General features: G+C 35.8%; 1 protein-coding gene across 4 annotated transcripts in view; it reads right to left on the minus strand.

Annotated features, from left to right (window-relative positions):
• SPATA17 (spermatogenesis associated 17) overlaps positions 1-27,345 on the minus strand; it is a 268,975-nt gene that overhangs the window by 196,507 nt on the left and 45,123 nt on the right. For all 4 annotated transcript variants that reach the window (XR_009499172.1, XR_009499173.1, XM_059905716.1 and 1 more), the window contains one exon: positions 20,603-20,706. Coding sequence is in view for 2 of the 4 variants with exons in the window: in XM_059905716.1 (XP_059761699.1) it covers positions 20,603-20,706 (104 nt within the window). In the remaining 2 variants the exon portion in view is untranslated. The remainder of the gene's footprint in view (positions 1-20,602; positions 20,707-27,345) is intronic.

The following is a 27,345-nucleotide window of genomic DNA, read 5'->3' on the forward strand; positions in this document are numbered from 1 at the left end:
GGCTAAGTCCACAAACCAACATATTTTAGTCCCTTGCTTTCAAACGAGTAACAGTTTATTGCTACGTTCTGGCTCTTTTTCCCCCCCAAATATCACCACAAAAAAGAGAGACTTGAAATTCAGAGAGCTTTTTTCTGTTTAAACAAACAAAAAAAGTTACAGAAGTCATTGTTCACTACATTACTATGTCTCCTATTGAGGATTCATATGTGAAATTTCCAGAAATTTCTAGAAAAGCTGTTTCTTGCATATGCAGTAATGTTTTCTCCATTTTGACAATGGGACATGCTTAACTAATCACATCCCCTGATCAAGCACACCATCAGAGTTATCATTCTGTATTTTCCTTTACCATGATCCTTGTTTCTTTTACTCATAAATGTCTTTTGTAAACTTCTTGAATTCATAGTATAAAGAGTTAAATTTGAAAAACATTAAATATATATATACAGATACATATATAACAAAATTATACCCGATGTAATAAGCTTTTTCCTTCTATTAATTCTATCTCAGGAATGAAGGGTTTTTTTCCTTTTTATATACTTGGCTTTAAAAATGTTTTGAAATAGCAAATTGTTAAAGGTAGTGCATTCTTGGTAAAAATAAAAATAACGTAAAAAGCCTGTGATCAAATAGTTGATATCATTCCCTATTTTAAAGTGATTATATGGATTATGTCATTAATTACTAATGATGGATAAATAATAGACGGTTTTTAAAAGAAAGATTAGATGCTGTACTTTAAGTTAGACACTCTAGTATGTTATTATCTAAATTCTACTAAATTAATTGTTATAATTATTGTCTCTTCATATATAAAGTGATTCTACAGAAAGAAAGTCATGCGGACAGTTAACATTACAGACTAATTTGGTCCTTGAAAACCAAAATGTTATCTTCTTTCTGTCTTAGGCTAGCCCCTACGAAAAGAGCCTGTCACCTAGATACAATTCGATAAAGCCAAACTGCTATCATTTAGTTGGCTGAGATCGGAACATTATATTTTTAAAATGTGGTTTATTGAAACATTATCTTCAGGTAATCATATTTATTCTCCTTATTTACACAATATCTATGGTGCCCCACTTATGTCCTTGAAACAGGGAACAGGGACACCCTAGTATGAAAAAGTGGCCTCGCTGCTGGAGTTCATAAATTTTGTTCAGCTTTGGATGAGTTCAAAGAACTGCCATGTAAGAAAAGCCTTACAGAGGGAATTTATCTGATTATGGCAGTAATAATCACCCAGCTGTTTATTGCAGATAGAGAAATAATTCATGTAGGCAATAGGCCGTGGTGGCAATGACACTCTGCATTTAGTAAATATGCAAACTGTTCACTTCTAATTAACCAAGCTAGAGGATGCCCTTATTAAATGTATAAACTAAAAGTGCCTTCCTGACAAGTGATGAATTGTTACATTGCACAAACTCTTGCCACAGAATTATTGGAGTGAACTTGGGGCTTAACTTCATTAAGAGATCTTGTGGGATAGTTAAATGAGGATGGACAGTATAACAAGGCTTACCTGACAGCCAATGATACGTTAGAGCTGAATGGAACTGCACCTTTTCTTCTGTCCTACTTAACTGCTCAGATTCATGAGAGATAAATTGTGAAACTGTGGAGTTAATTTGAGTTCAAATAATAAAAATAAATGAAATAACACGACAGCCCATTTATGGAGGCTACCTGACAGTTTACCCAGCAAATGAATCTACGAAACAGCCACTTTTTATGGGTCAAATCTCTTTCATGTATCAACAACGGAAAATCTACCACTCTTTCCGTTAACTGAAAATAATTTGTTTAATAAAGATAAATAGTTCTATTGACTAGATTAAAATAAAATATCTTTCAAAAAGGAAATCGGTGGGTTTTATTAAAGAAAAGTAATACAGTATGGAAATTACTCTTAATATTGCTTTGCTCTGAATGGGTTTTATTTAATTTTACCAAATAATTAATTATTAGATAGTTCAGTGTCTATATTCTATGCTTACCCTTACTTTAAGGTAACTATTCATTCTTTAGCAAATATCTATACGGATATGTCCATCCTAATTAAGAATCTTATGAAAAATAATACTTAGAGGGAAGTCCTAGACATAATGAAGCAAAACTAAAATATTTCTAGCTGAAGTGTAGAATAGGTGATAATATCTACCTCACAGGTTTGTTGTGAAAATGGAAGGAGATAATGAGAATCAAGGGTTTAGCACAGCACTTGGTATACCATAAGTGCTCAATATATGTTAGCAATTTATAATGTGCTTGAGTGGCAATAGCTCTATTTGATTGAAAGATTAATCCCTAGTGTTTTCAATGGGAGGTTCATGCTGAGGTCTGTTAAGACTCTACACTTGCTCTTTCATCTGCATCATACAGCCTCTGAGAATGTAAAATGTGTGAACTGGTATTTCAGATAATATCAGAATATTATTGTAAATGTTTGCTTAATTATATATTTATTGTAAAACATGAAACAATATATAAAAGAAGCATTACATATTTTAAGAGAATCAGACTTTGCCACTATTGAAAGTCTAATGTGGCTCCTCCAGATTTATAGTATATGTTAACAAATTTTTATGTACTGAGGAAGAATATATGACCCCATCTTTGAAATATATATGCATTCATACAGACATTTTTTTAATGAACACTCTATGTCAAGAACTGCAACAGGAAATAGAAAAATGGTCATTATTACAAAGATAAAACTTTCGCATCTTAATGCGAGAATACTAGTATCGAGGGTTAAAATAAAACTGCTTTAATTAAGAAAGAACCATATATACGAATAATAAAAACAAAGGTTTTATAAATGCATCTATACGTGCAAAACAATTTAGTTTCCACACCTTGAAGAAAGAGTAAGACTGAAAAAAGTAAAGAAATGACACTCAAAGAAAGCATAACAATAAAAGCTAATATTGAGTGCTTGTTAAAGTAAGTATGTGTGGCTTTGTAGGAAAACAGTAAATGTACGCTCTTTTGCCTTTCTTAGATCAGCCAAATGAACAAACATAAACAAAAATATATGAAAAAAAACAAGGAACAGTCACAACCCCCATCATAAACTCAAGAGAATAACTAGGAATTGAATAAATGGAGAATATCTGTCATAGTCAATTAAATGTAAAGTACAAGTTCAGGGTATTTTCCTCAATCACAAAGTCAGTGTAGTATGTGGGAAATATCAACATGTGAACAAGGTTGAAGAACCCAGTTAGGTACCCTCACCAAGACGGACAAAGACAGGGACTGACTGGCATGCAGACCTGAGGGAGAGAACTTGAGGCCAAGCAATTCCTCTTTCCATCGATCAGAACTGCTGACTGAGTTGAGACTTGATGGCAAACCTGGGCTGGAGGAGATCAGGGAAAAGTAGCCTGAGAGCCGCTGCATAAAGTGAACTGGAGAAAGAAAAGACAGCCCATAAGATGTGGAGCTTCACACTGATCATGCTTCATGAAATCAATTTCCACAGTGACAGGAGGTCATCAGACTTGGGAGGACAGCGGCAAGAGCACAGCTGCCCACGGCTCCAGCTCACTCTCCACCCCTCGTTAGATAATTGAATGAATGAACGAGAAAACAAACCATCGATGTCTAGCTTAAGTACTAAAAAAAAGTACAAGAATTTGAGATCCAATTAGAAATTTTAGTAAGGTATAAAATTACTCTGCCAAAAGATATTGCTTTCCTATATGTAAAAAAGAAATACTTAGAAAATGAAAGAAAATATACTATTAGCAAATAAAATAGAAAAATATGAAATTCTTAGAAGTAAAATTAGCAAGAAATAGGTAGACCCTGAAAAACAAAATTTTATTAATGGACATTTTTAAAAAATCCACACAAATGAAGATATATGCCTCATTGTTTGGCAGGAAAACTCAAATTATCAAAATATCATTTTTCCCTATACTATTTACAAATTTAATTTAAACCCATTTAAAATCCCAATTTGCTATTTTTTGAAACATGCCAAAATGACTCACTATTTAGTTGGATAAAAATTAAGCAAAAAGAGCCACAGCTGAAAAATAAAAGTAATTTAGAGCTACTTAAGCCATGCAATAAATACTATACAGGATTACAAAGAGAGAGAGAAATCAGATGGCATCAATAGTCAAGAAATAGGCCCAAGTACATGTGAAGACTCTTAATATGTGGTAAGATGGCACTTAACAGGGAGAGATAAGTGAATTATTGAATAAATGCTATTGGAATAACTTGTTAGCCATTTTAAAAAATCTTAAGCTGGATTTCAAATTTACTGCTTATATCAAATAGATTCCAGATGGTTTCAATATTAAAAGTTACAAAAGAAACCCTAAAATATCAAAAGAAATATGGACGACTATTTTTAAAGTCATGCAAAGAAGAAATCAAAACAGAAGTTACTGAAAAATGTAACCAGAAAAAATGGAAAGGTCAGCATATTTCAAAATCTCCATAAATATGTTGGAAAGACAAGAGCAAACAAGGGCAGATAACTGCATCACTGATGCCAAAGGGTTTGTTTCCCTAGCATATACAAGGATTTTTTTACAAATCCATATGAATAATAATTATAATAAAATGAAATAGGCAAATTGAACTAGGCAAGTCATTAAAGAATACAAATGGCCAATATAAGATATTCAAATTCCTAAAAATAAAAATAAAATTAGATAAAATTTAGATGGAATTGCTCACTTTATTAAATTGGCAGTGATAAAAGTCAAAATCCAGTATTGGCAAAGGAAACAGAAACTCCTGTGCGTTGTTGGTAGAAGTATAAGTTGACATTTTTTTAATGGCGAATTAGCTTATATGCATTGAACTATAAAATGTTTAAACTTTTATGTAAAAGCCTTATAGAACTATGCAGAAAAAAGATAACAGTACAAATGCAAAAAGAAATAAGCAGAGGAATGTTCTAGTAAATGTCCATCAATAAGGAAAAGATTTTCCTAAAGAAATTATGGTATAAATATCATATACATACACACACACAATAGGCATTGGACATTTTGACACAAATTTATACCTATTGACATAGATGTTACTTGTAGTGACAGAATACGTCCCCCTCTCTTGTTTCCTTCATGAAGAGGGATGTTTAATCTGATTAGAGGATAACCCAGCCCACCGGGAGAGCAGGTCCCACCTTAGAATGAGGAAAAAATGAGCTGCGGGGAAGGCTAGAAGAAGGGAGAGTGGCAGGTCTGTCCCTTCCAACCCCAGGGGACTGTGGAAGGAAGAAGGGCCTGTAGGAGAGAGGTCAGAATGTAGTGACCTATGCCCTGACCACTGAACTCCAGGCCAAAGTCTTGGAGGCAGAGAGGAAGGTTTGGTAGATTGAGAGGGATGCCAAGAAACAAGTAGTGTTTTCCTACCTCCTGTTTGGGCTCCTGGGAGGATCCCGCTTGTGCAAGGCAGCCCAAGACAATATGGGATGGCTCCAGGCCAGCAAAGAGGATCAAATAGTGTGGTCAGGTAGGAAGGGTTTGCTTAGCACTGGTAAGTCTTTCTTGGCTCCTATATTGTATACGAGGACCAGGAAGTTCATGCATATCATTTTAGGGACAAGCAAGATCTACGTTGAGAGGTAGGGGTCAAGTCACGAGGACCACAATGGCAAAAATACAGATGACCTTGAATCAGAGTCTGCAGGGTATCTAGCCTTGGCCAAGTTATCATTTGAAGCATATGGAAGATCTCAGAGAGATTGACAGAGACAGAAAGAGATGATGCAGGGTCTGGTCAGCTAAGCAAAACCACCAGACCTAAATCAAGCTGCAACTGGTTACATCAACTGGCGGGTTTTAGCTGCAGATGTCAGCAGAACTCCTAGTGACAAGACTGATAACCACAGAGCTGCAGACACCAGCCACTTTTTTTACCTAAATATAAGTCAGGGCTCCGTCTTAACCCCTAGAGCCACAAGGTAACGCAAACCCTTTATACATCCAAAAAACATGTTGGAAAAGACAAGGGGGAACTCAAGGAATTATGAAAAACTGACATATTAAAAGATTCTTTAAATTACTCTATTGGGCCAAATTGGACTAATATTTAGTTTCTTGCCCTCTGCCATCCAAATGCTGGAAGGATGGAATGGAGTCAAAGAATTCATAGAGAATATTAAAGTTACAGGAATAAAAAGTTGTTATACATCATGATACATCTGAGTGTGATTCCATGTAAAATAAACAGTGGGTAAACTCACAATTCAAAGCATATTCGTTTATATAAATGAATTTTGTAAACCTAGATATAAATGTCTTTTTAGTAACACTTATACTCTTACGTAGACTCAGTGACTATCACCAAGAGTGTTCTTTTATAATATACACATTTTAAAGCTATATATGAATATATATACATTTAATTATGTTGACGTGTGATCATAGTAGCCTTTTCCTATCACTGGTAAGATGGGTGTTGCAGCCTCAGTCATTTTGTGCATATTCCAGGGAAAAGGGAAAAAATATAGAAGGAGAACTAGCATATCTCATCACCCAGAACTAAGTCATCTTTCCACTCTTAGCTGAAAGAAGTTTAGAAAAGCCTAAACAATAACAGAAGTTAAGTTGCCAGTGTTGGAGTGCAAATGTTGGACTGATCAAATCTATGGAATTTTCCACAGGCCACCTCATTGCAAAGTCAACATTTGTCAGTTATCGATTTTTTGCCTCTCAGCTTGAAGTCTACAATTCTTTGCTTGTTTTGTAAAATTGGCTCTGGACCCATAAACATTTTCCCTTTGCTGGCTAGCACAGCATTAGTCTGAAAATAGAGGGTACTGGAGGGCTATTTCAAGGAAAAGCAGAGGCAGGAGTTTCTCTTCCTGGTTCCAATACACCTGCTTCATTGTTTCCACGGCATGACTGTCAGCTATATGCAGGGGATCCAGTGGTTGCCAACCTCTAGTGAGCTTTGCTGTCACCCCAACAGGTAAGTTATCTGTCCCTGTCCACCAGCACCCCGGTGGGCAGCTTCCTGCTCATCTGGGCTGGCACCCTGGCTGCAAAACAGCTCTGGTCCGTGACATCTCAGAAAACCCCACAATCCAGTAGGCTGCTGCCACATCCTCGCCAATGAGGTCTGAGTCTCATCATTAACGGGTGCGGAGAGGCTCTTCCAAAAACTTTCCTTCGGGGACTTCCCTGACAGTCCAGTGGTTAAGACTCTGTGCTTCCACTGCGGGGGGTGAAGGTTCGATCCCTGGTCCGGGAATTAAGATCCCGCAAGCCACGTGGTGCAGACACACAAAAAACCAAAAAACAAAAACTTTCCTCCTTTCAGTACTCTTCTTTAGCCCTAGAGGTGGTAATCTTTCTCGATATTTACTATTTCCATATTCTTTAGAGTGCTATTTTACCTCTGTTAAAGTTACTCATCTTTTATTAGTTAATAAGTCTTCATATTAAAATTATCTACTTACAACACAGCCAGCACTCAGTGGTGGAGGAGGAATGAAATAAACACAATAGAAACTCCCCATTAGGGAAAAAAATGGGAAAGAAACAGCAGTTGCTGGTCCATAAGCGAATATCAAATATGCTACACAGCTCCTGTTCGAGGTGGTTTCTTGGGGAGACAGACAAAGAGTATTCCTGGCCCGTCATCTTCCACGACCACATATGAGATGCGCCTTGGACGGGATGATCTTTCTGTGCAAATTCAGGAGCCTTATGATTGCCTGAGGGTAGCTACGCTGCAGCTGGCCAGGCTGGGATTTCTTTCACAACAAATACCCTTGTCAGTATAGTAGGGGTTTGGGTGTTTCACTTCTGGTCAGTTCCATGAGCAAGTAACCACAATCAAGGATCTTATCTAGACATAGTTTTCAAGCCTAGGGACATACGGTCTTAGATAACAGCTTCTACGCTCTGCTACTCAGTCTTTCAACACCCAGTGCGTCCAGTCAGCCAAAACAATACATTTGTGTGGGAAGATGGCAGTTTGCTAAACTGCCAAATTTTTCTAGCTTGGATTTTATCCTTTAAACATTTAGTTTGGCTGGTTTATAGTCTGGTCCTGGTAATTCTGATATATTAAGGCTTTGTGATTCTGTTTCCACTATCTTTTTCTTTGTTGTTTTGCTGCTTCTCATCTCACTCATGGTGTCTTGCTTTCCTAAATCCCTGGTACTTTCACTGTGCATGACGTTGCGTTTGAAAAATGATTTGTAAGAATAATTTTAGGCCTAGAATTATGGCATCTTCTCTCTGAGAGGCTCTTCATATGCTTCTGTCAGGTTCCTGGGACACTATTAGTCTAGGAGCTCCTAAGTTCAAGTGCAAGACTTGAGGTTCCCTGAATCACTCAGATAAATGGCTGTTTGACTTCAAATCTTGCTAGTTTATTTCCATTGTTACTTACTTATTTTAGGGTTATAGCTTTTGGGGATTCTGGATGAAAGAATGGGGGAAGTTAAGCAGAATTCCTACTCTTGGTGGCTCTGACTTAGAATTTGGTTTCCTCCTGGTCCTGCAAGACTGCCAAAAGCACAGTTCTTTTGCAGTCAGGTAGATGTTCTTTCAAATAGGCAGATGCCTTTAAGGCAAGAGCAGCTTTGAGTGTAGACTTACATCTCTGAGTTCTCATCTTCTACTATATTTTGGCCAGTAAATTATTTACCATGTTGATAGTTCTTTGATGCTTAGATGTCATCATGAGGATGGTTGGTCTGAATTAGCCATTATCAGACAAGATAACATCTCCAATCTGATCTTTGTCTTGGGCTCACATTTGCCAAGGCCTGGGTTTGTCTCCACCTAAGGTCCTAAACCTCATAGCCACTGCTTATAAACACTTCAGTTTGAGGTACAGAAGCAATTGGGTTTTTCAATACCGCAAGTTTCCAAATTATAAAATTCTCATCAAATATAGACTGTACACAGAGAGCACTTCCCTTAGCAAAGCAGTATTACCTTCCATCTCTGCTTGTAGGTTGGCTACTATTAGTCCAAGTTCACCTATTTTTTTCATAGGAATTTGCTCAAAGAGGCAAAGAGAGGGCGCGTACACCAAAGTTCTGAAATGTACCTACTATTTCAATTAATGTCAAAGACTCGATTGCTAATGATTCGTATCACATGGTAGAGTAGATGGGATCTGAAAAAATCTTTTATACTACATAATAACGGTTTCTAATCTGACATCAAATGGCCTCCAATAGTCAAATTCCCATTTTAAGTGGTTACTTTTAATACTTTACTTCATTGGCCCTGACCAAGTCACATGGTACCTCCACTGCAAGGAAGTCTAATAAAGTGAGTGTTTAGTTTTCTAGGCCCAACAGCAAAGAAGGCGATTTATAAGAAGTTCAGAATGCATTTTAAGTGAGCCTCATTATGCTATATGTCACAGTTGATATATAACTGATACAACTTGCAATAATTCAAAAGTACAAAGAGGCAGTGCATTTTGATTTAAAAAAAAGAAGACTGAGTTCAAATCTCCAGATCCACCACTACTTAGGTGTGTGAACTTACCCAAGTTACTGAAACCCTGATTTTAGTTTTTCATGTTTAAAATACAATAACATATATCCCCAAAGGGGATCTGTGTGATAGATAACATATAAAACCTCACATACACAATAGGTGCTTAGTAAACATGATTTACTGTGATTGCAGTCTATTTACTGAGCTGGTCATTGTTTACAATGTCTAAATTTGTCCATATAAAATTTTAGCTTTTTAATTAATTATTACTTTTCTGATTACTACATACTAATCTTTCTCTTATTGTTATTTACTAAAAACACATAGATATGATATACGTACAGCCAGAAATCTTTGATAAATCTGTATAAAGTATTTCTTTTGTTTATGTTTGCACCATATAAGCAACTACTCAGTTATGATTTTTGTCTACGCTGTACATGTGTCTAAAGAGGAAGCTATTATTATCAAGCATGTGTTGAATATTGATGGAGGAGATAATACTCCAGATTCTTAGTGTTTCCATTAGTATTTTCCCACTTAATATTAATTCTGACTTTAAAATAAAGTTGATGAAAGTTCTGGAGAATCCATATGTGATAGCAAAAGGGGGGCAAATACCAACACTGCTTACTGATTTTTTCACTCTAGTAGCTCCAGCTTTGCTTTTGCAGGGCTGCACATGCTACCAGTCTGAAAGGACATGCTGATTTCCTTCATGTTTCTATTTCTTTGTTAATTAAAGCACAATTGGAAATCTGCTGCCTAGCAAGCTTTATGTATTAAAAAGTCTTCAACTCCAAGGAAGTAGAAATCTAGTGCTGTGTTTCCCTGATGCAGAATGTTAAGCAATCTCAATGTTCTTCAGTTTTGTCATTAGCCTGATGCATTTGTTGACTCTGCACGATTTCCTGCCAGAGCAAGATTACTTAAAGACAATAAGGGTGGCCATATTGAGTCTCCCAGATAACCATTATAAGAATGAGAGACTATGCTCAAATCTTTTGAATTCAGTTTCCTAAAAACTAGATGCATATTTATAAAAATGACTCAAGGTTTTGTTTTTTGGCTTTATCCTTGAAAACAAATGCAAATTAGCAGATTACAAAGACAGCATTTAACACAAATATTGAAATAAATATTTTGAAACAGCAGGCTGTTAGTTCTGGATGGCGACTACCGTCACTGGGAATAAACACTGACACTTTAACAGGAAATATTGAGAGAGGAACTGTAAATTTTAAGACCTAAGAGAATTTCTCATAGTTGAACTGGAAGTTGTTCACACAAAAATAATAGCAAAGGACAAAGGACAGAAAGCCAGAGTTTAATATGCTCAGTTAAGCACATGGGTATATGGATTCCAGAATAACCAAGGAGACCAAGCATGCAGCCCAGTTCATGCCAATATGGGAGAGCTGCCTAGGGCTCTTAGAAGGCCTGGAGGTTGTTCTCATAAATGTGTTGCTTCATCAGCCCTATCCAGATCAGAAAGAGCTGAAAATGCAGTTAACAGACTTTGACGTCTCCAATTTGGCATTTTGGTAAGCATGTCGATGAATACAAGGCCTCTTAAATATAATATTAAAATTGTAATAATGGTCATATTAATGATAAATACATTAGTCATCCTCCAATACTAGTGATTTTTGGGGGTGTTGCCACTCTGAGATAACCTTTTCTAACTATGGGAATATAAAACAACCTTTATGCATCAGGAGTATATACAAGGTATTTCAAAAATATCTTTTAGTATTACGAATATTTTTTTAAAATTTCATAATAGTTAAATTCAGAGCACTTTTAACTTTAGAGTTTTAAATACATAATTATAATGTGTATATACAAAATATTTACACGTATTATCATATCTGTCTTGGTCATGGTAAATGATACTTTAATACCATATACTTATGGAATATGTATAAGGAATATGGAATATTCCTTATTCCTTATAAGATTAGTCTTCTTTAAATTTTCCTAGTACCTTTATGGAATTCAAAGTGCTTTGAGTTTTGTGGCAAATAAATATACAGATTTGTTTTCCTTTAAATATATTTATTACCATATGAAGCAAATGATCTCAGATTTAAAGAGAATTGGGAATCTCCTAGTTTGTCATCAAATGCAGAAATTCTTTCTACACAAAGGTCTACCTGACACTTCAGATGAATCCTTCTGTTGGAATATTTTGTAGCTCACAAGTCAGCCTATCACTGAGTAGTACTGAATTATTGGAAATATATTTTTCATGTTGAACGCAAATCTACCCATTTGCCTTAATTTTTTCCCTTTTTATAAATGTAGTGCATGACAGTTCTTTAAAATTTGAAGACTGAAATCATGCCTTCATTTAGGCTGCTGTTTTCCAGTCTCGGAATTCCAACTCTTTATGATTTCTAAGTCCCTTAAATTCCTGGTCGTTTTCTGTTGGATGCAGATTTTTGAGTCAATATTCATCATAAATAGTGACATCCAGAATTTAACACTATGCATCAAACATAGTCCAACTGAAAAAATTTATTTCCTATGATCTTTCTACCATTTCATTCATTTTGAAATGAATTAAAATAGTATAATATACTGGAAAGAGCACCATTTATGAGGTCATAACATCTAGAATCCCATCTCAGTTCTGCCACAATTTAGCAGTTTAACCTTGGGCTACACAGCTACAATGGCCACACACTTTTGTGTGTTTCTTTAACACATACGTGCAGAGAATGGTGGCATCCAAGTTCTGATTACTTAGGTGAGGGATCAAAGGTGCGTTCTCTGAAGGAACTGAGAGAAAAGGAATAGGACTCAGAGTGGAAATTTGTAGGTGTGAAGCACAAGTCCCTTCTTTCACCATTCACCCAAATGCAGCTACAGCATCTTCTCCCTCAACAGAGTATCAGAAATTTCTTCTTTGGAGAAACTAAATAGCCTATAAGAAAGACTTCCACATACTGGCATTTGGGCATTCCCCCAGTGAAAGGGGTCAGCTCCTTTGTCCAATCACTTTAAAAGCAACTGAAGCCTGCCAATCAACAAAATCTGCTTATGTACGTACACACCCAAACTGGCACTTCAGTTCCTCATGTGCATGTGTAAACAGCTGAATGAAGATCACCAGGTTCGTGAGGAAAGGCTCCAACTTAAAAGGGAAGGTGATAATAACCAATTGAAAAAAAAAACAAAAAAAAAAACCACCCTGGAGGAAATCAGTATCACAGAGACTAAATAAAAGTTATCCTCTGAACTTGAATTATTATCAGTGCTGATTATTTTTCATTTGCCACACCTCCAATCCATTCTACACACTTGCACTGGGACTAAGCCCTACAAATTGTTTTACAGATGGGTTTAGTCTAACAGAACACTAGCATTCAGGAGGAAGAAGTTGGGGGTATTTCTTCCTCATTCCTCTCTCTTCTTTGATGCCCACACCTCTGGCAATAACTGAATTCCTCTACAAGTATAGGTCATGGCCAGGGGTCGGGGGCTCTCACTTCTCCTTGGCTCTCACTGTAGCCGTTAATGTTATTCCTTCCCCTTAACTCTTCTACGCTGGTAGTAGCAACATCGCACTGTTGCTGGTCTCTGGATGCCAAAACCTCTCTTGCTGAGCCCTTAACCCTGTGCACATCTCTGCAATTACCCTTTCATTTAACTCTCTTTATTTGAGGAATAAATCCTGAGGTGGATTCTGCTTCCTGCCAAGACCCTTTCTGCTCCAGTATTTTAGAGAAATATGAGATATTTTATTAATAAGAACAGAAGGCTACAAAAAAGAAATGATCATAACAGTAGAAATATTTCATGAAAGTTAAAAATTATTGCTAAAATAAAAATTTCAGTAGAAGGGTAGGAAGGAAGTCTCTCACTAAAGTAGAATGGGAGGATAAAGGCCCAGGGTAAAGAAAGGGGCAGAAAAGTATAAGAGACTCCCCACGTAACTTCTGGAGGTCCATCATCCAGCCAATGAAAGAAAAAAGAATAAAAGAAAATAGAAACAAGGAAATTATCACAGAAATAATATAAGAAAATACTGGAGAACTAAAGTATCCACTGATGCTCCGAACAATGGAAGCAAATAAAAGTCATAGAAGTCATAAAATTGAGAAATTTCAGAAACTCCAGGAAAAAAATACAAAACATCCTTTAATGACCTACAAATGGACCACTGGATCCTCCAACATGTTCATACCAAGGCCACACCTTCTCCAGGTCACTTCCAGCCAATGGCTGAGAATGATGGGGTACTAAGGCGGGATCATTCTGGCAAGACAGCAGACTCCTCCAGAGGGTAACTTTGGCTTGAGGACAAGCCATCAGCCTTTCTTGAAAACATGCTGCAATCCCAGTCTCTCCCCAATTTTTCTTCCTTCTCTCTCTTCATAGGTGTCAGACTTGTGCTACAGACTGAAGGTTTTCCCCACCTCATCTTGCTTCTTTCCCCCAATAAACTTCTTGCACATCTAATTCCATCTTAGCATCTGTTTCTTGGTGAACTTGAACTAACACACATTGAAAAAGGAAAAAAAATAGATCACTTTCAAAGAGAGGAGAAACAGAATAGTGAGTATTTAGCAATTTTGAATGTTAAAAATAAGGGAGCAACTCCTTCAAAATTCTAAGGAAAAATAATTTGCAACCTAGAATCTTATATGCAGCCAAGCTACTAATCAAATTTCAGGATAGAATAAGACATATTTAAAACAAGCAAAGACTCCAAAAATTGCCTTCCATGATCATTATTATAGTAGTTGCTCCAGGAAAAACAAGGAAATAAATCGTGAAAAGGTAACACAGATCCACAGAATAGTGAGTCCAGCCCAGGAGAAAGGAAGTTAAGAAATGTCTTCTCGAGAAGAAATCTTTATTGTGTCTAGAGAAAATGCAGTCTGTTTGGAGCAGGACGAAGGGGAGGCCAAAGAGGGCATGCTCCAGAGGAAAGGGGGGCTTAATTGGATTTCCTACTAAGATAGAATAACTGGAAAATAATTAATGGCATATATAATTTGCATATAAGACAAGAAAAAATAAGGAAGATAGAAATTAACCAAAACAGGAATAAAGTAAATATACTCATCCTACATTAATTACTTTTGTAAGGAACCCTACTTCCATAATCACAAAAATGTAAATACTGATATAGATTCATCTAAAAAGAGATACAAGTGGAGGTGAGAAGTATAAGAGAGTTAAATCCTCCTCTACCATATTACATACAACTAATTTAAAAGATCTGAGGTGTAAAATCAGGCAATATCAGATCAGCATATAGTTTAGAAACATTCAGTGAGTACAAGAAGAAATAGCAGGACTTCCCTGGTGGTGCAGTGGTTAAGAATCTGCCTGCCAATGCAGAGGACACGGGTTCGAGCCCTGGTCCGGGAAAATCGCACATGCTGCAAAGCAACTAAGCCCGTGCACCACAACTACTGAGCCTGCACTCTACAGCCCGTGAGCCACAACTACTGAGCCCACGTGCCGCAACTACTGAAGCCCACGCGCCTAGAGCCCATGCTCCACAACAAGACAATAAGTCACCGCAATGAGAAGCCTGTGCACCACAACGAAGAGTAGCCCCTGCTCACCGCAACTAGAGAAAGCCCACACACAGAAACGAAGGCCCAACGCAGCCACAAATAAATAAATAAATAAATTTATAAAAAAATAAAAGAAGAAGAAGAAATAGCTAAGAGAAGAAAGTGGTAACCATTAGGGACTGGGTAAAATAATGTGGTAAGGTGATTGTTTTATCTAATATAAAACATTTGTTAATAGGTAATATATTTAACAATATGCATGTGTTATGTTGATATATATTCTTCTTTACCATAAAATGGTAAAAGAATTCTAAATTACAAAAGAAAACTCTAAGTTTGTGTTTTCATTGATTGTCTCTTTCCCAACTTTGTACTATGTTCTATTCTTTGCTTTTCCTTCGAGCTCTCTGAAAGACTGTTTTTAGACATGGTTTAATGTCACAAAATACTGACGACTTATATTGTACTTGGCAATTAATGTTTCTATCAACTAAAAACATATATATATACAACCTAATTCATGAAATTTTATATGTTTGCTTACTTTGAATTAAAAATAGCCTCATATAAAACTGAATGTTAATTCTGTAATATCATAGGGAAGTATATATTTACAAATATTGGCTCCCTTTTTTTCTATCTTGTCCTTGATAATAATAGCTGCTATTTGAAGACTGTCAATTATATGCTCAATGTTTCCTATACTGCATGCCTCACAAAAATTCTGCCAAGTAAATATTGCTGCTCCAAAGTGTACAGATGAAGAACCCTAATTTCTGTAAGATTAAGTAACTAGTTCAAGGTTACAAAACTAGAGAGTAGCAGAACCATGATTTTAATCCACGTTGATCTGAGTCCAAAGTTAGTGTTCTTGACCACTCATTTTTGAATTTGTCAGCTTAAAGCTTTCATGATGTAACCAAGAGAAATAAAAACATATGGCCACACAAAAACTTGTCCATGAGTGTTCATAGCACCATCATTCATAATAGTCAAAAAGCAGAAACAACTCAAATGTTCATCAACTGGTAAATGGATAAATAACATGTGGCTTATCCATAAAATGGAATATTAATTGGTAGGAAAAAGGAATATAGTACTAATGTATGCTACAAAATGGATGAACCTTGAAAACATAGGGCTAAGGGAAAGAAATCAGTCACAAAAGACCACATATTATAAGATTCAATTTACGTGCAACGTCCAGAATAGGCAAATCTACAGAGACAGAAAGTAGATGAGGGGTTGCCTAGGACTGGGCAGGAATGGGAAGAATGGTAGGGGTTGGGGAGTGACTGGAAAGGGTATAGGATTTCTTTTTATGATGATGAAAATGTTTTAAATTGATTGTGGTGATGGTTGTACAACTTTGTGAATATATCAATGCTAACCTCCACAGAATTGTACATTTTAAATGGATAAACTATATGGTATGCGAATTACATCTCAATAAAGCTGTTACAGAAAAAACAAAATAAACAAGTATATCTTTTAAAAAAACTTTGCTGATGTACGTAAAGATAGGTAAAGAATTATACCCATAAAAGTCTTTCTAGCCAAACCAGGGCTACACAAAATCAACATGCTGAAAAACTAATTTGCTTTGATGAATGACAAATGTACACTCAAAACAGACCTACTGTTATGCACTATTAGCAACCAACAACTACACTGAAGCATTAAACTTGGGGGAATATATTACTTTTAGCTTGAATTTCTGTCCAAAAAAGAGTCAGGTTTCTACACTTCAAGCTAATATGCTTTATTAATGCTACTAATCTGTAACTCTGTAGCTAATTTTTAATTTCATTATATAATTTTCTCATTCATAACCTGGGGCAATTTTTGCATATCAAGATAGATATTACAAAGAAACTTGTCTACCAAATGCAAACTCAGCCTTAAATTAATCAATTCCATTTATCTTTGTGATAAGTCCACTCTTGGTTAAAGAATATATTCTTGTGTGTATATATATATATATATATAGTTTTTTACTATTAACTATAGAATAGATAAACTATTTCTATTAATGAAAGAGCAGATAAGCTAAAGTTAAGCCCAGTGTTGTCTGGCCTTGAATTGTGCAACACAATTCAAGTGCAAAACGTATTCTGATATAAAGTATATTTTACTAATTTATTTTCTGTAAATGATTTTATCCTGTCCAAAGACAGAGGAATGCACTAGATCTTTCATATGTTCTTTGAAATCCAGAAACTATACATTTTAATGCTTCTTGGTATAAGTAATTAGGATACATCATAATTGCTTTGACACAATATTAAAGTTTGAAACATAATCTTGAAAAGACATCACATAAAAATATTGCCTTTCTCTACATCTGCGTCTTTATGCCTGTCCTGCCCCTAGGTTCTTCAGAACCATTTTTTTTTTTTTTTTTTTTTGAGGACATGGGGAGGGGGAAGGGTAAGCTGGGACGAAGTGAGAGAGTGGCATGGGCTTATAAATACTACCAAATGTAAAATAGATAGCTAGTGGGAAGCAGCCGCATAGCACAGGGAGATCAGCTTGGTGCCTTGTGACCACCTAGAGGGGTGGGATAGGGAGGGTGGGAGGGAGACGCAAGAGGGAGGAGATATGGGGATATATGTATATCTGTAGGTGATTCACTTTGTTATAAAGCAGAAACGAACACACCATTGTAAAGCAATTATACTCCAATAAAGATGTTAAAAAAAAATTGTCTTAAGTTAATGTAAAGTAACTTTTGTCCTAGGCAAATGCTGAAAATCAACATGCTTATTGAACAAATACTATATGCAAGTCACTGTACATGGAAAGTATCCTCTAAGGTGGCCTCCAACAATCCCCACTCCAGAAGTCATCCCCTTGTGTGATCCTCCCCTTTGAGTGTGGGATGAACCTAGTCTCTTGCTTTAAATGAATAGAGTACAGCCAAAGTGATAAGATGTCACTTCTGATATTAGGTTACCAAAAGGATGTGGCTTCCATCTTGGATGTATTCTCCTGTTCTCTGGTTCAGTTGCTCTGAGGGAAGCCAATTTCCACGTTATAAGCTGTCCTATGGAGAGGTCCACGTGGCAAGAAACTGAGGTATGCCAGTGGCCAATGGCCGGAGGAATTGAGGCCTATGTGAGTGAGCTTAGAAGTGGATCTTCCCCCAGTCGAGCCTCCGTATGAGACGGCAGCTCTGGCCGAGAGCCAGATGGCAACCTCATGAGAGACCTTGGCCCAGGCACAGAGCAAAGCCCTCCTAGATTCCTGATAGATAAAATGATGAGATAATAAGTGTGTACTGTTTTAAGCTGCTTTGGGTGGAATTTGTTACGAAGGAAAAGGAGAGTTCTGATTCCAATGATTTTCAATGGAAAATAGGATAAAGAAATGTGAAGAAACAATCCAAACAAATCTGTTGCATACAGGGAGATCAGCTCTGTGCTTTGTGACCACCTAGAGAGGTGGAATAGGGAGGGTGGGAGGGGGGGAGATGCAAGAGGGAAGAGATATGGGAACATATGGATATGTATAACTGATTCACTTTGTTATAAAGCAGAAACTAACACACCATTGTAAAGCAATTATACTGCAATAAAGATGTTAAAAATAAAAAAAATCTGTTGCATATTTTTCCGTGAGAAAGAAGAAAACACTTTATTTCAGCTAAATTAATACCCTAATAGATATTTTTTAAATGTACTAGACTATTTAAATATAACTATTATGAAAAATGCAATTGAACATGCCAAAACACAGGTGTAATCATGTCGCTGCTCTCCTTAAAAAGGAAGTCCACTCCAAGCTTTAATATGGTCTAAAATGCCCTGGTAAGTTATGGTCCCTGCTGGATTTATCCCTAGCCAATCCTTCCATCATGTTCCATGCACCATGTTCCTACCACCCCCAGAGCACAGCCCTAGCCTTTCCCCAACACTGTCTTTTTACAATACCCCATTCCAAGATAAAAATAACAACAATGATAATAATAGCAAAGGAACTACAAACAGTCTAGGAATAAATACAAGAACAAAGAGGGGGTAAACGATTAGGAAATTAATCACTGATGGAGAATATACACCTGAAAAAAATATGACCTCTAAGAGAGGTAGAAGTAAAAAGAATAAGTCTGTAATATGATAAAGAATACCAGGCTAAACCAAATTGTCAGGGCAGATACACCAGGCTCTCTAGTGGCTAGACATATTCCCAGTAAAATCAGGAACAAAACAAGGATAAATGGAAATATCTGTTGAACAGAAGAAACAGGCCTTTCTAAAACCACCTTCCACATGTTTGTCTCTTTAAGAACCTTCTCCTATTCAGGCATAGGACTTGGATAAAGCAAGTGAGGCCTCTAAAATGTAAAATTTAAGGATACACTCTCAAGGTTGGGGAAGTGCAGGGTCGGCACCTGCATGACCCTGACAGTGAGCACCTCCTTAACTTTTGTGCCTTAACAGTCTCCCTTGCCTCACCCTAGGCTCAGTCCTGCTCAAATTCTCCCTCTTGCATCTTCCACTAGCTCTTTCCTCCTGACAAGCTCAAGTCTGCCATTTACAGATAGCCAGCCCATCAACAGAACTTTGGATTTCTTAGGAAGAAATTAAATAGCAGTCCCTGTGGCCCACATGTTTCTGAGTTTTCCAACTTTTCTCATTAACTAAATCCTATTCCAGTTTCCCCAAATCTTCATTGTTATTTCCAAAGAAATCAACTTTACAAATTCCCCATACTCAATCTCCAAAGACCAGACTCTTTTATACACACAACATATGCGAGAAAGTTAAAAGGGGGGAAGTTAGTTTTTAGATATTTCTTATGATAGATATATATTTTTAGGGTCTCAGACAACACCTTTGTCTTAACAACTTAATGTCGATTGTTCTCTCTAGTTCAAAAAACGTTAAGAGTAAAATGAGGTAATGTATGTGAAAACTGAAAGTAAAACTATTATGTAAATGTCAACTATGATTCGTCACTATTTTCTTTTTATTGAAATCTATTATAAGCATATGTCGCTTATATGTTATTGGAATGGGGCAATATTACAAGAGGAGAAGACTAGCTATTTTTGAAGTTATATGAAAACTTAGTACATAGAGCTTTGGTAAAGCTGAATGAATAGTGCTGCAATAACTTTAAATATACAGAAGACATCGTCCTAAGGCCTAAATCCAGGTGTTATCTTTCTGTGTGTTTACAGAAATAAAAACCAACAGTAAAGCAGTCCATTTTAATGTGTTCCATAATGTTTTCTTCTTTGAGAGGCAAGTTCTTGCCGTTGAACACGTTCTGAGGATTGTCATACTTAAGCCTTCATCTATGTAATCCTTTTACAGATAAATCCATCTCAAAATGAGGCAATTTTACTGAAACTAAGCTATTTGCATAGTGTCAAGGTAGGCCTACTACACACATGAATAATCTAATTTACAGTCAAGAGTACAAGATATTTAAAAATACAACAGCCTCAAATTGTTAAAGCGAATCAGATATCTCTATCTTATCAATAAATTTCTGCCTAAAATATCACTTAGTTTTAGAAAGTATTCCTAAGTCTGATAATGATCAACATCTATGGAGTAACCTTTCTAAAATTGTGACGAGTAGACGAGTGATTATACTACTCACCTAACAGCATCATTGGTCTCTGAAATAGCTTTCAGGTACTCCTTCAAATAAAAATAATTAAAGCAGTATTTCCGAATCTTATAGCCTCGCCACCGCCTCTGAATCTATTGAATTAAATAAAAAGAGGAAATATGCCAGTGAACATTTTTAGTGAAAACATTAATAATTCTTCAAAATCAAGGTAATGATGGATGATGCCTCCTATCAAATAAAGTCTTAGGCTTTTCCGCTAATATAACAGTTGCCAATATAGGTTGTACTCATAGATTTATTATAAAATATTATAAAGACAAAAACATACTCTAGGTTACTATAATTTTTTATAATATTTATCATTGTTTTACAAATACTAAATGTGAAATTAACTATTGAAAGATCAAAAATTTGCTTTACCAATTCCTACCTCTTCCACTTCCTGACCAAACAGATTTTTTGTTTTTCATAGCCAACAGGCTTGAAGATTGTATTTCATCTCAATGAAATCAATGTTTTTAATGGACTCTTTTTTTGGCCATACCACGTGGCTTACAGGATCTTAGTTCCCTGACCAGGGATTGAACCCAGGGCCATGGCAGAGAAAGCACTGAGTCCTAACCACTGGACTGCTAAGGAACTCCCTTTAATGGGCTTTTTAAATTCAGTGCTATCAAAATCTTTAAACAAAATGTTGTCTTGTACCTTCATCATGACATTTTAATACTTCTTTAATAATAACAGTAGGTAACATCTATTGAGCTCTTATTATGTGTGAGGCACTATTCTAAGGGTTTTGTTTGTATGTACGCATTTAATCATTAGAACATTTCTATGAGATATTTACAGATGAGAAAACTGCTGAAAAGAGAAGTTATTCAATTTTCCCGTAATTATTCAGCTATTAGTGATGGATTCAGGAATCAAATTAGGACTCAGTGGGCCCATTCTCTAAACCATTGCAATATAGAACTGTGAACAAAGTGAACTGCAATTTTCAATGAACAAATATTTCTGTTGAAAGTATCTTTTTTTCTTTTTTTGAGATGAGAGGAGTGTTGGTGTCTACGAAAACATACTTAAGTGGGCTACTAGATGCCTTAAAAGCCCTAGTAATCATAAGAAGAATCAGTCAATCTCTTTAAGCTCTATTTTTGCTAATACAACCTCTGTTAGAAACTCTCAAAACAAAAATTATAATGTATAGATCCTAATTTTGTGGAAAACCAAAAAACCCTCAACTTCTTTAAAGGAGTAGAAGAAGAAGAAATAGAAAAAATTGAAAAAAAATGTTAACTTAGCCTTGCATAAAGACTTAACTTCATTCTCTAAAATTTTCCAGCGGTTTCCATATATTTATGAATTATTCACATACTATGAACAATTCTTTTTTAGGATATGAAGTCCTTCCAATGTTTTTCAAAGTTAGCTAGGCTAGGAACACACATCTTTAAAATTTATTTTTTCATAGGAAAAAGTAATTAATAAGAGAATGAGCCTCAGTCCGTTGGGTTTTATCCCAAAAGCCTATGATTTTTTAACTAAATATGTTGAGTTTAAAATTTTTATAACCTTGAATGCTGGATCTATAAGAATAAACAGGAAAAATATTTTACTTGAATTATGAGACCTTATTTTTCTCTGTTTTAAAATATGGCCATTTAAAAGGTATTTTACAATTTGAAATATTAAACATGAAGACTTTGAAGAAATGTTTCAGTCAACCTCCCAGTATGAGAATGACTAAAATAATTGAAGTTATGCAAAACCACTTATCTTACTGTTCTTATTATAAGAAAAATTAAATCAGAGAAATTAATTCTGCAAAGTAAAACTAAGTAGAATAACAAGCTAGTGTAACGATGTTATAGAATGTGTCTTTCTAAATATTTTTCAAATGATCTTAATTTAGAGCTTAATTATTTAAATAAAGAAAAATTAATTTTTCTAAAGTTCTATACTCAGTTTAGAAACTACCTCCCTCTAATTTGACCAAAATCGTATTATGGCTGGCAAAGAAAGAGGAGGAATTGATACAAAAACCATTTTCCTAATGAAAAAGAATAACCAATTGTAATATATATATATATATATATATATATATATATATATAAATTATACATGTGAATAATGACTATTTTCCTGGCTTATTTAATTTAATCATTACAGTATCATTCTGAGGTAGAGATTATTATTAGCCTTCTTTGATAAAAGAGGAAATTGACACTTAGAGAGCTTAAATAAATGCCTTGGGTCATACAGCTGGTTGGATGGCTTCACATGAATTTCAGCTTACTTTTATTGCATATACAGTATTAATTGTATTAAAGACAGGAACAGTTGTAAACAAAACTACTGATAGAAAATCCATCATCGGCAATAGAAGTGACTCAGGAAGCATGGGAAAATATTAGGATATCAAATACTGTTAAGGTATGGACTACCTATTACATGAAAACACCACTGAATTTTAAATCAAATAAGATTAAATATGTCAGAAAACATAAAAGATGCATGCTGAAGTACTGAGAAGGAAAGACGGAGGATGGTGGTTTACGATTAGGTCATGGCAGAGTAGTGGGGATGCCCACTTGGAGAAAAGAAGTTGAAAGGGCAAACTCTGAAACTGGCTGAAAAATCTGTGCCAGTAGGAAGGGAACTAACAGAGGCCAATGGCATGGGTTCCTTTCCACTCCACACTGAGCAACTAAACAAACAGCACTAACCACACCCTCAGAGCCCACCATTAAGCTCTCAGACAGTCTTCTAATGCACCAACTCCTTAAACATCTACCCAAAAGCATGCTACGATTCCTTTCCAAGGCAAATCCTGGTATTCACAACTGGGTATTAAAGCTCATAATAGGTTAAGTGATGGTTAAGATAACAAATTAAAACTCATCCACACTGAAGTATAATAATCAACCTTTCAATGCCTTTGTTAGAGGTGAGTGAGTGAAAACAGCTGGAAGAAGCTGGGCGTGTGAGTGGGTGAAGATGCCGCCATCCAGTGAAGTAAAGAATCTAAAATTTACTGAACTCCATGAATGTGCCAGGTATTAGGCTAACTGCTTTAATTTTCATGGTAACCTTGTGAAGAGGGCATGATCTCCATGTTAAAAATGAAGAAACTGAGGTTAATAACTTGATTAAGGTCACAGCAATACCAGTAAAAGAGTAAATGACAGAGCCAGGATACAAACCCAGCTCTGTCTTATTCCAAATCCCAGACTTTTTCCACTAAAACATCTGAGGGATGTACTGCATAAAGAGAAAGAGTGTGTGCAATGCTCTTTAATATAAAAGACACCATTTTCTTACATTATAGGGAACCCAGTTTAACCAATATCTAATTGATATAAGATACAAATAGCTGAGATTCTACCATACTTCCTGTTATAGGAACAAACGACATCTTAAATTTTGCCTATGTTTCCTGTTGATATCCCAGTACTAGTGAATAAACTTAATTTTTTTAAAACAAAGTACTTTCAAGAGGCAAAATGACTTTTGATAACAAAATGACTTTTGATCATTTCAAGGTGAGTGGGTTACGACTTCCAAAAACGGGCTAGTATTCATGTCCTTCAAAGTAATTAGCAACTTTCAGAAGTGATTGGTATAAAACAATTATTGTCATTGATCAGCTCTGAATAGATAATTTTAAACAAAGTCATTGCGTGCTCAGCAGATTACAGCTTGTTAACGGGCAAGTTCTAAATGACCTCTTAAGCTAGTCAAATCAATGATGCATATTCCTCATTAAGTAACATCAAAATGTAAGTGGTCTTATAAATAATGTTTATTTTAAGCACTAAAATAAATGGCAAAACCTTGATATATCAAAAGCCATCTGTTCATAGAAAAGATTTTCCCTCCATTGGCTTTATTATTATTCCTCAAAATTCATAGTAATCTTAATGTTGTCAAAAGAGAGAAAAAATGTTTTGGCACCTAAAATTAAAATTAAAACATGAAAGACAAATTCACTGATGATACCCTTCCCAGGACTAATGCTCTAAATGTATATGAGAGCATATAAATAGGACATATCATAATTATACTTTTACTTATTAGAATGTTCAACATTCTAGAAGACTATACAGTGAGCACAGAAAAGTGGGTTTACTAAATTTTCAAAGATCGGGTGTTTAAAACTAGTAATATCAAAGTTTTCATTCTCAATGCCACTACATTATCATGTCAAAAACATACCTATATATATGTTATATATGTTATATATATATGTTACTCTAGTGGTCCTCTTGTTATTATAGTCCTTATTTTCCTTTAAGTGAGGATTTCTATCTGAACTAAAATGTCTTGGGGCACTAATTTCAAGTTAAGTCATTTAAAATAACTGCAACAATAAAGGATCGGTTGAGACACCCATGAATACCATTGAGAAAGTATATGTGATTGATGAATAACATGGACAAGCTTTCCAGGGTAAAAGAAATTCTACCTTAAACAATTAATTACACCTGCAGATCTTTAAAACTCTCTAAGTTTTAGATTATTAGCATTTTTCATTCCTCATAGATCTTTGAAAATGAAAGGAAAAAGTCTGATGTAACATATTTTTCAAGAGAGATCTCCAAGATACTACATATTAGCACTTCTTGAAATCTGCATTCATATGACATTGTTCCAGTTAGGATTCAAGATGTGTGAGATGACCCAAAGGAGGCTTTTCAAAGGAATTGCAAGGAATCAGTAATGCTTAGAGAGTTTACCTTTGTTAACTTCCAAAGTCTGTGCCAGATTATATATCCTCATTAAGTTGAGTTTATTGAAGACCAGTATATTCTAAGAGTTAATTTATAAAGGGAGAGATCTGCAGTTGAAGAACAGCAGTCCTAGTAACGATTTGTTGGGGCTTCTAAAGTTTTAACAAAGTTAGAGTCCTCTTTTCTTTCCACTAATTTTTCAGGGTCCAAAACAGGTATGGCAGAGGTTCAAATACAACCAAATTCAAATTTTTGGATCACAAAAGCCTATGTGATCTGCACCTTGTACTCCATACAGGAAAGAAATGACAGATTCTCTTTCATCGTTTGCTACATCCTATACAAAAATCCATTTAAAATTGTAGCAAGAACGGTGTTTTACCTGGGGCTATGAAAGAGGACAAATCCAGATGCTAACAATAGCAATATGTGAAGACCACAGCTCAAACATTCATTTATAAGGTGATGTTTTTCATCCTAAGCCATCCAATTCTGCCTACAAGGGGAAGCACGTGACACTGAATTGGGATGTCTCAATTTGGTTTTCAATGAATTATTACTAAATTTAGAATTCCCTGAGTGAAATGTACTACCAGTAAGAATGCTCATGAATTACCAGGGTCATGGGGTCAGGCAACCAAGAAAACCAGAGTGTAAGCAATAAAATTTCCCTAACAGCTCAGTCGAGGGTTCATATAGTTGCTCTCATCCAGATTTTTGAAGAAAGGAGAAGAAGACTAGAAGTAAAGGCAAGTCTATACGTGACGAGAAATAACAGGAATGTGGGTACCAGACCTCTTGGGTTCAATTCCTAACACTGTCACTTACTAGCTATGTGACCTTGGGCAAGATATCTTTCTGCGATTCCATATTTCTTTCTCATCTTTCAAATTGGAATCATAATGATACCTACCTCAGAGAGTTGCTCACGTCAGACAATAGTTAAAATATTTAAAATACTTAGAATGGTGCCTGGAGAGTGGTACCTGCTATTCAATTGCTAACTGTTATCATTATTATTTACCAGTGGTTCTGACTTACCAAGATTTGGAGTTACGTGGTATTGCAATCTTGTTCTTGCATATATGCCTCAGAGACATATAGCCCTCACTGGCAGTTGGTTTGACTAAGGTATACTCAGGTATCTACCAGCTATATCCATTCACGCTTGGGTAGTAAGTATGAGAATCTGGAACCATTCTATTGGGGAAATGGGGGCCTCGAAAACACAGTTGAGGCTGAATGGACGTATCCCTAGAAATGGAAGAATTAGATATAAGACATGTGCCACTCCATACAATAGGCTTCATCCTGGATGGGGTCAGCCAGTAAACAAAAGCCATAAAGAAAAAAAATCCTAAATGTCAAGAACCATGAATCAAAGTACTGGAGAAAAGGAACAAGTAAAAGACCTTAGGATGCATGAAATAATTCCACTAAACTGCACTTTTTTTTGCTACCTGTGGATATTTATAAATGGGCTTTCTACACATAAAGTAATTTTGCCTTTCGTCTTTATATTATTAGAAAACTGATTCTCCAAGCCCTGTGTTTGGAGGGTCTGAAGTGACACCCAAGTGCTTAAGTAGATGTTCACTAACATCAGAAATGGAGGGTCAGTTCTACGTCAGGCTGTAAAAAGATACACAATCATATATCTAGGTGGAACAGGGAGAGAAAGAAGTTGAGTAGATGAATCAACTCATGACATTTGTATAAGATACTAAAAGCTGTTCAAAGAGTGAGAACTGAACAAAAAAAGTTGGAGGCCAAATTTAAATGAGATCCACAGAGCAGCAGCCAAGATGCTAGAGGAAAAGCAGAACCCTAATCTGGAGTAAATTCAAATTAAAGACCAAAAAGGCAATAATGTGTCGCACGGAGAAACAGGAGGAATAGGGCCCCAGGAGCTAAGATAAAAATTTACTGAGCAATTTATTGCTGTATTAATTGACTGTCACTGGCTTAGCTGCAAATCAGTCGCAGGGGTTTTGTACAGGCACACTGTGGGTTCTGACAGCAGCTGATATCATAGCAAGC

Source organism: Balaenoptera ricei, chromosome 1, assembly GCF_028023285.1.
Source record: "Balaenoptera ricei isolate mBalRic1 chromosome 1, mBalRic1.hap2, whole genome shotgun sequence".
NCBI lineage: Eukaryota > Metazoa > Chordata > Mammalia > Artiodactyla > Balaenopteridae > Balaenoptera > Balaenoptera ricei.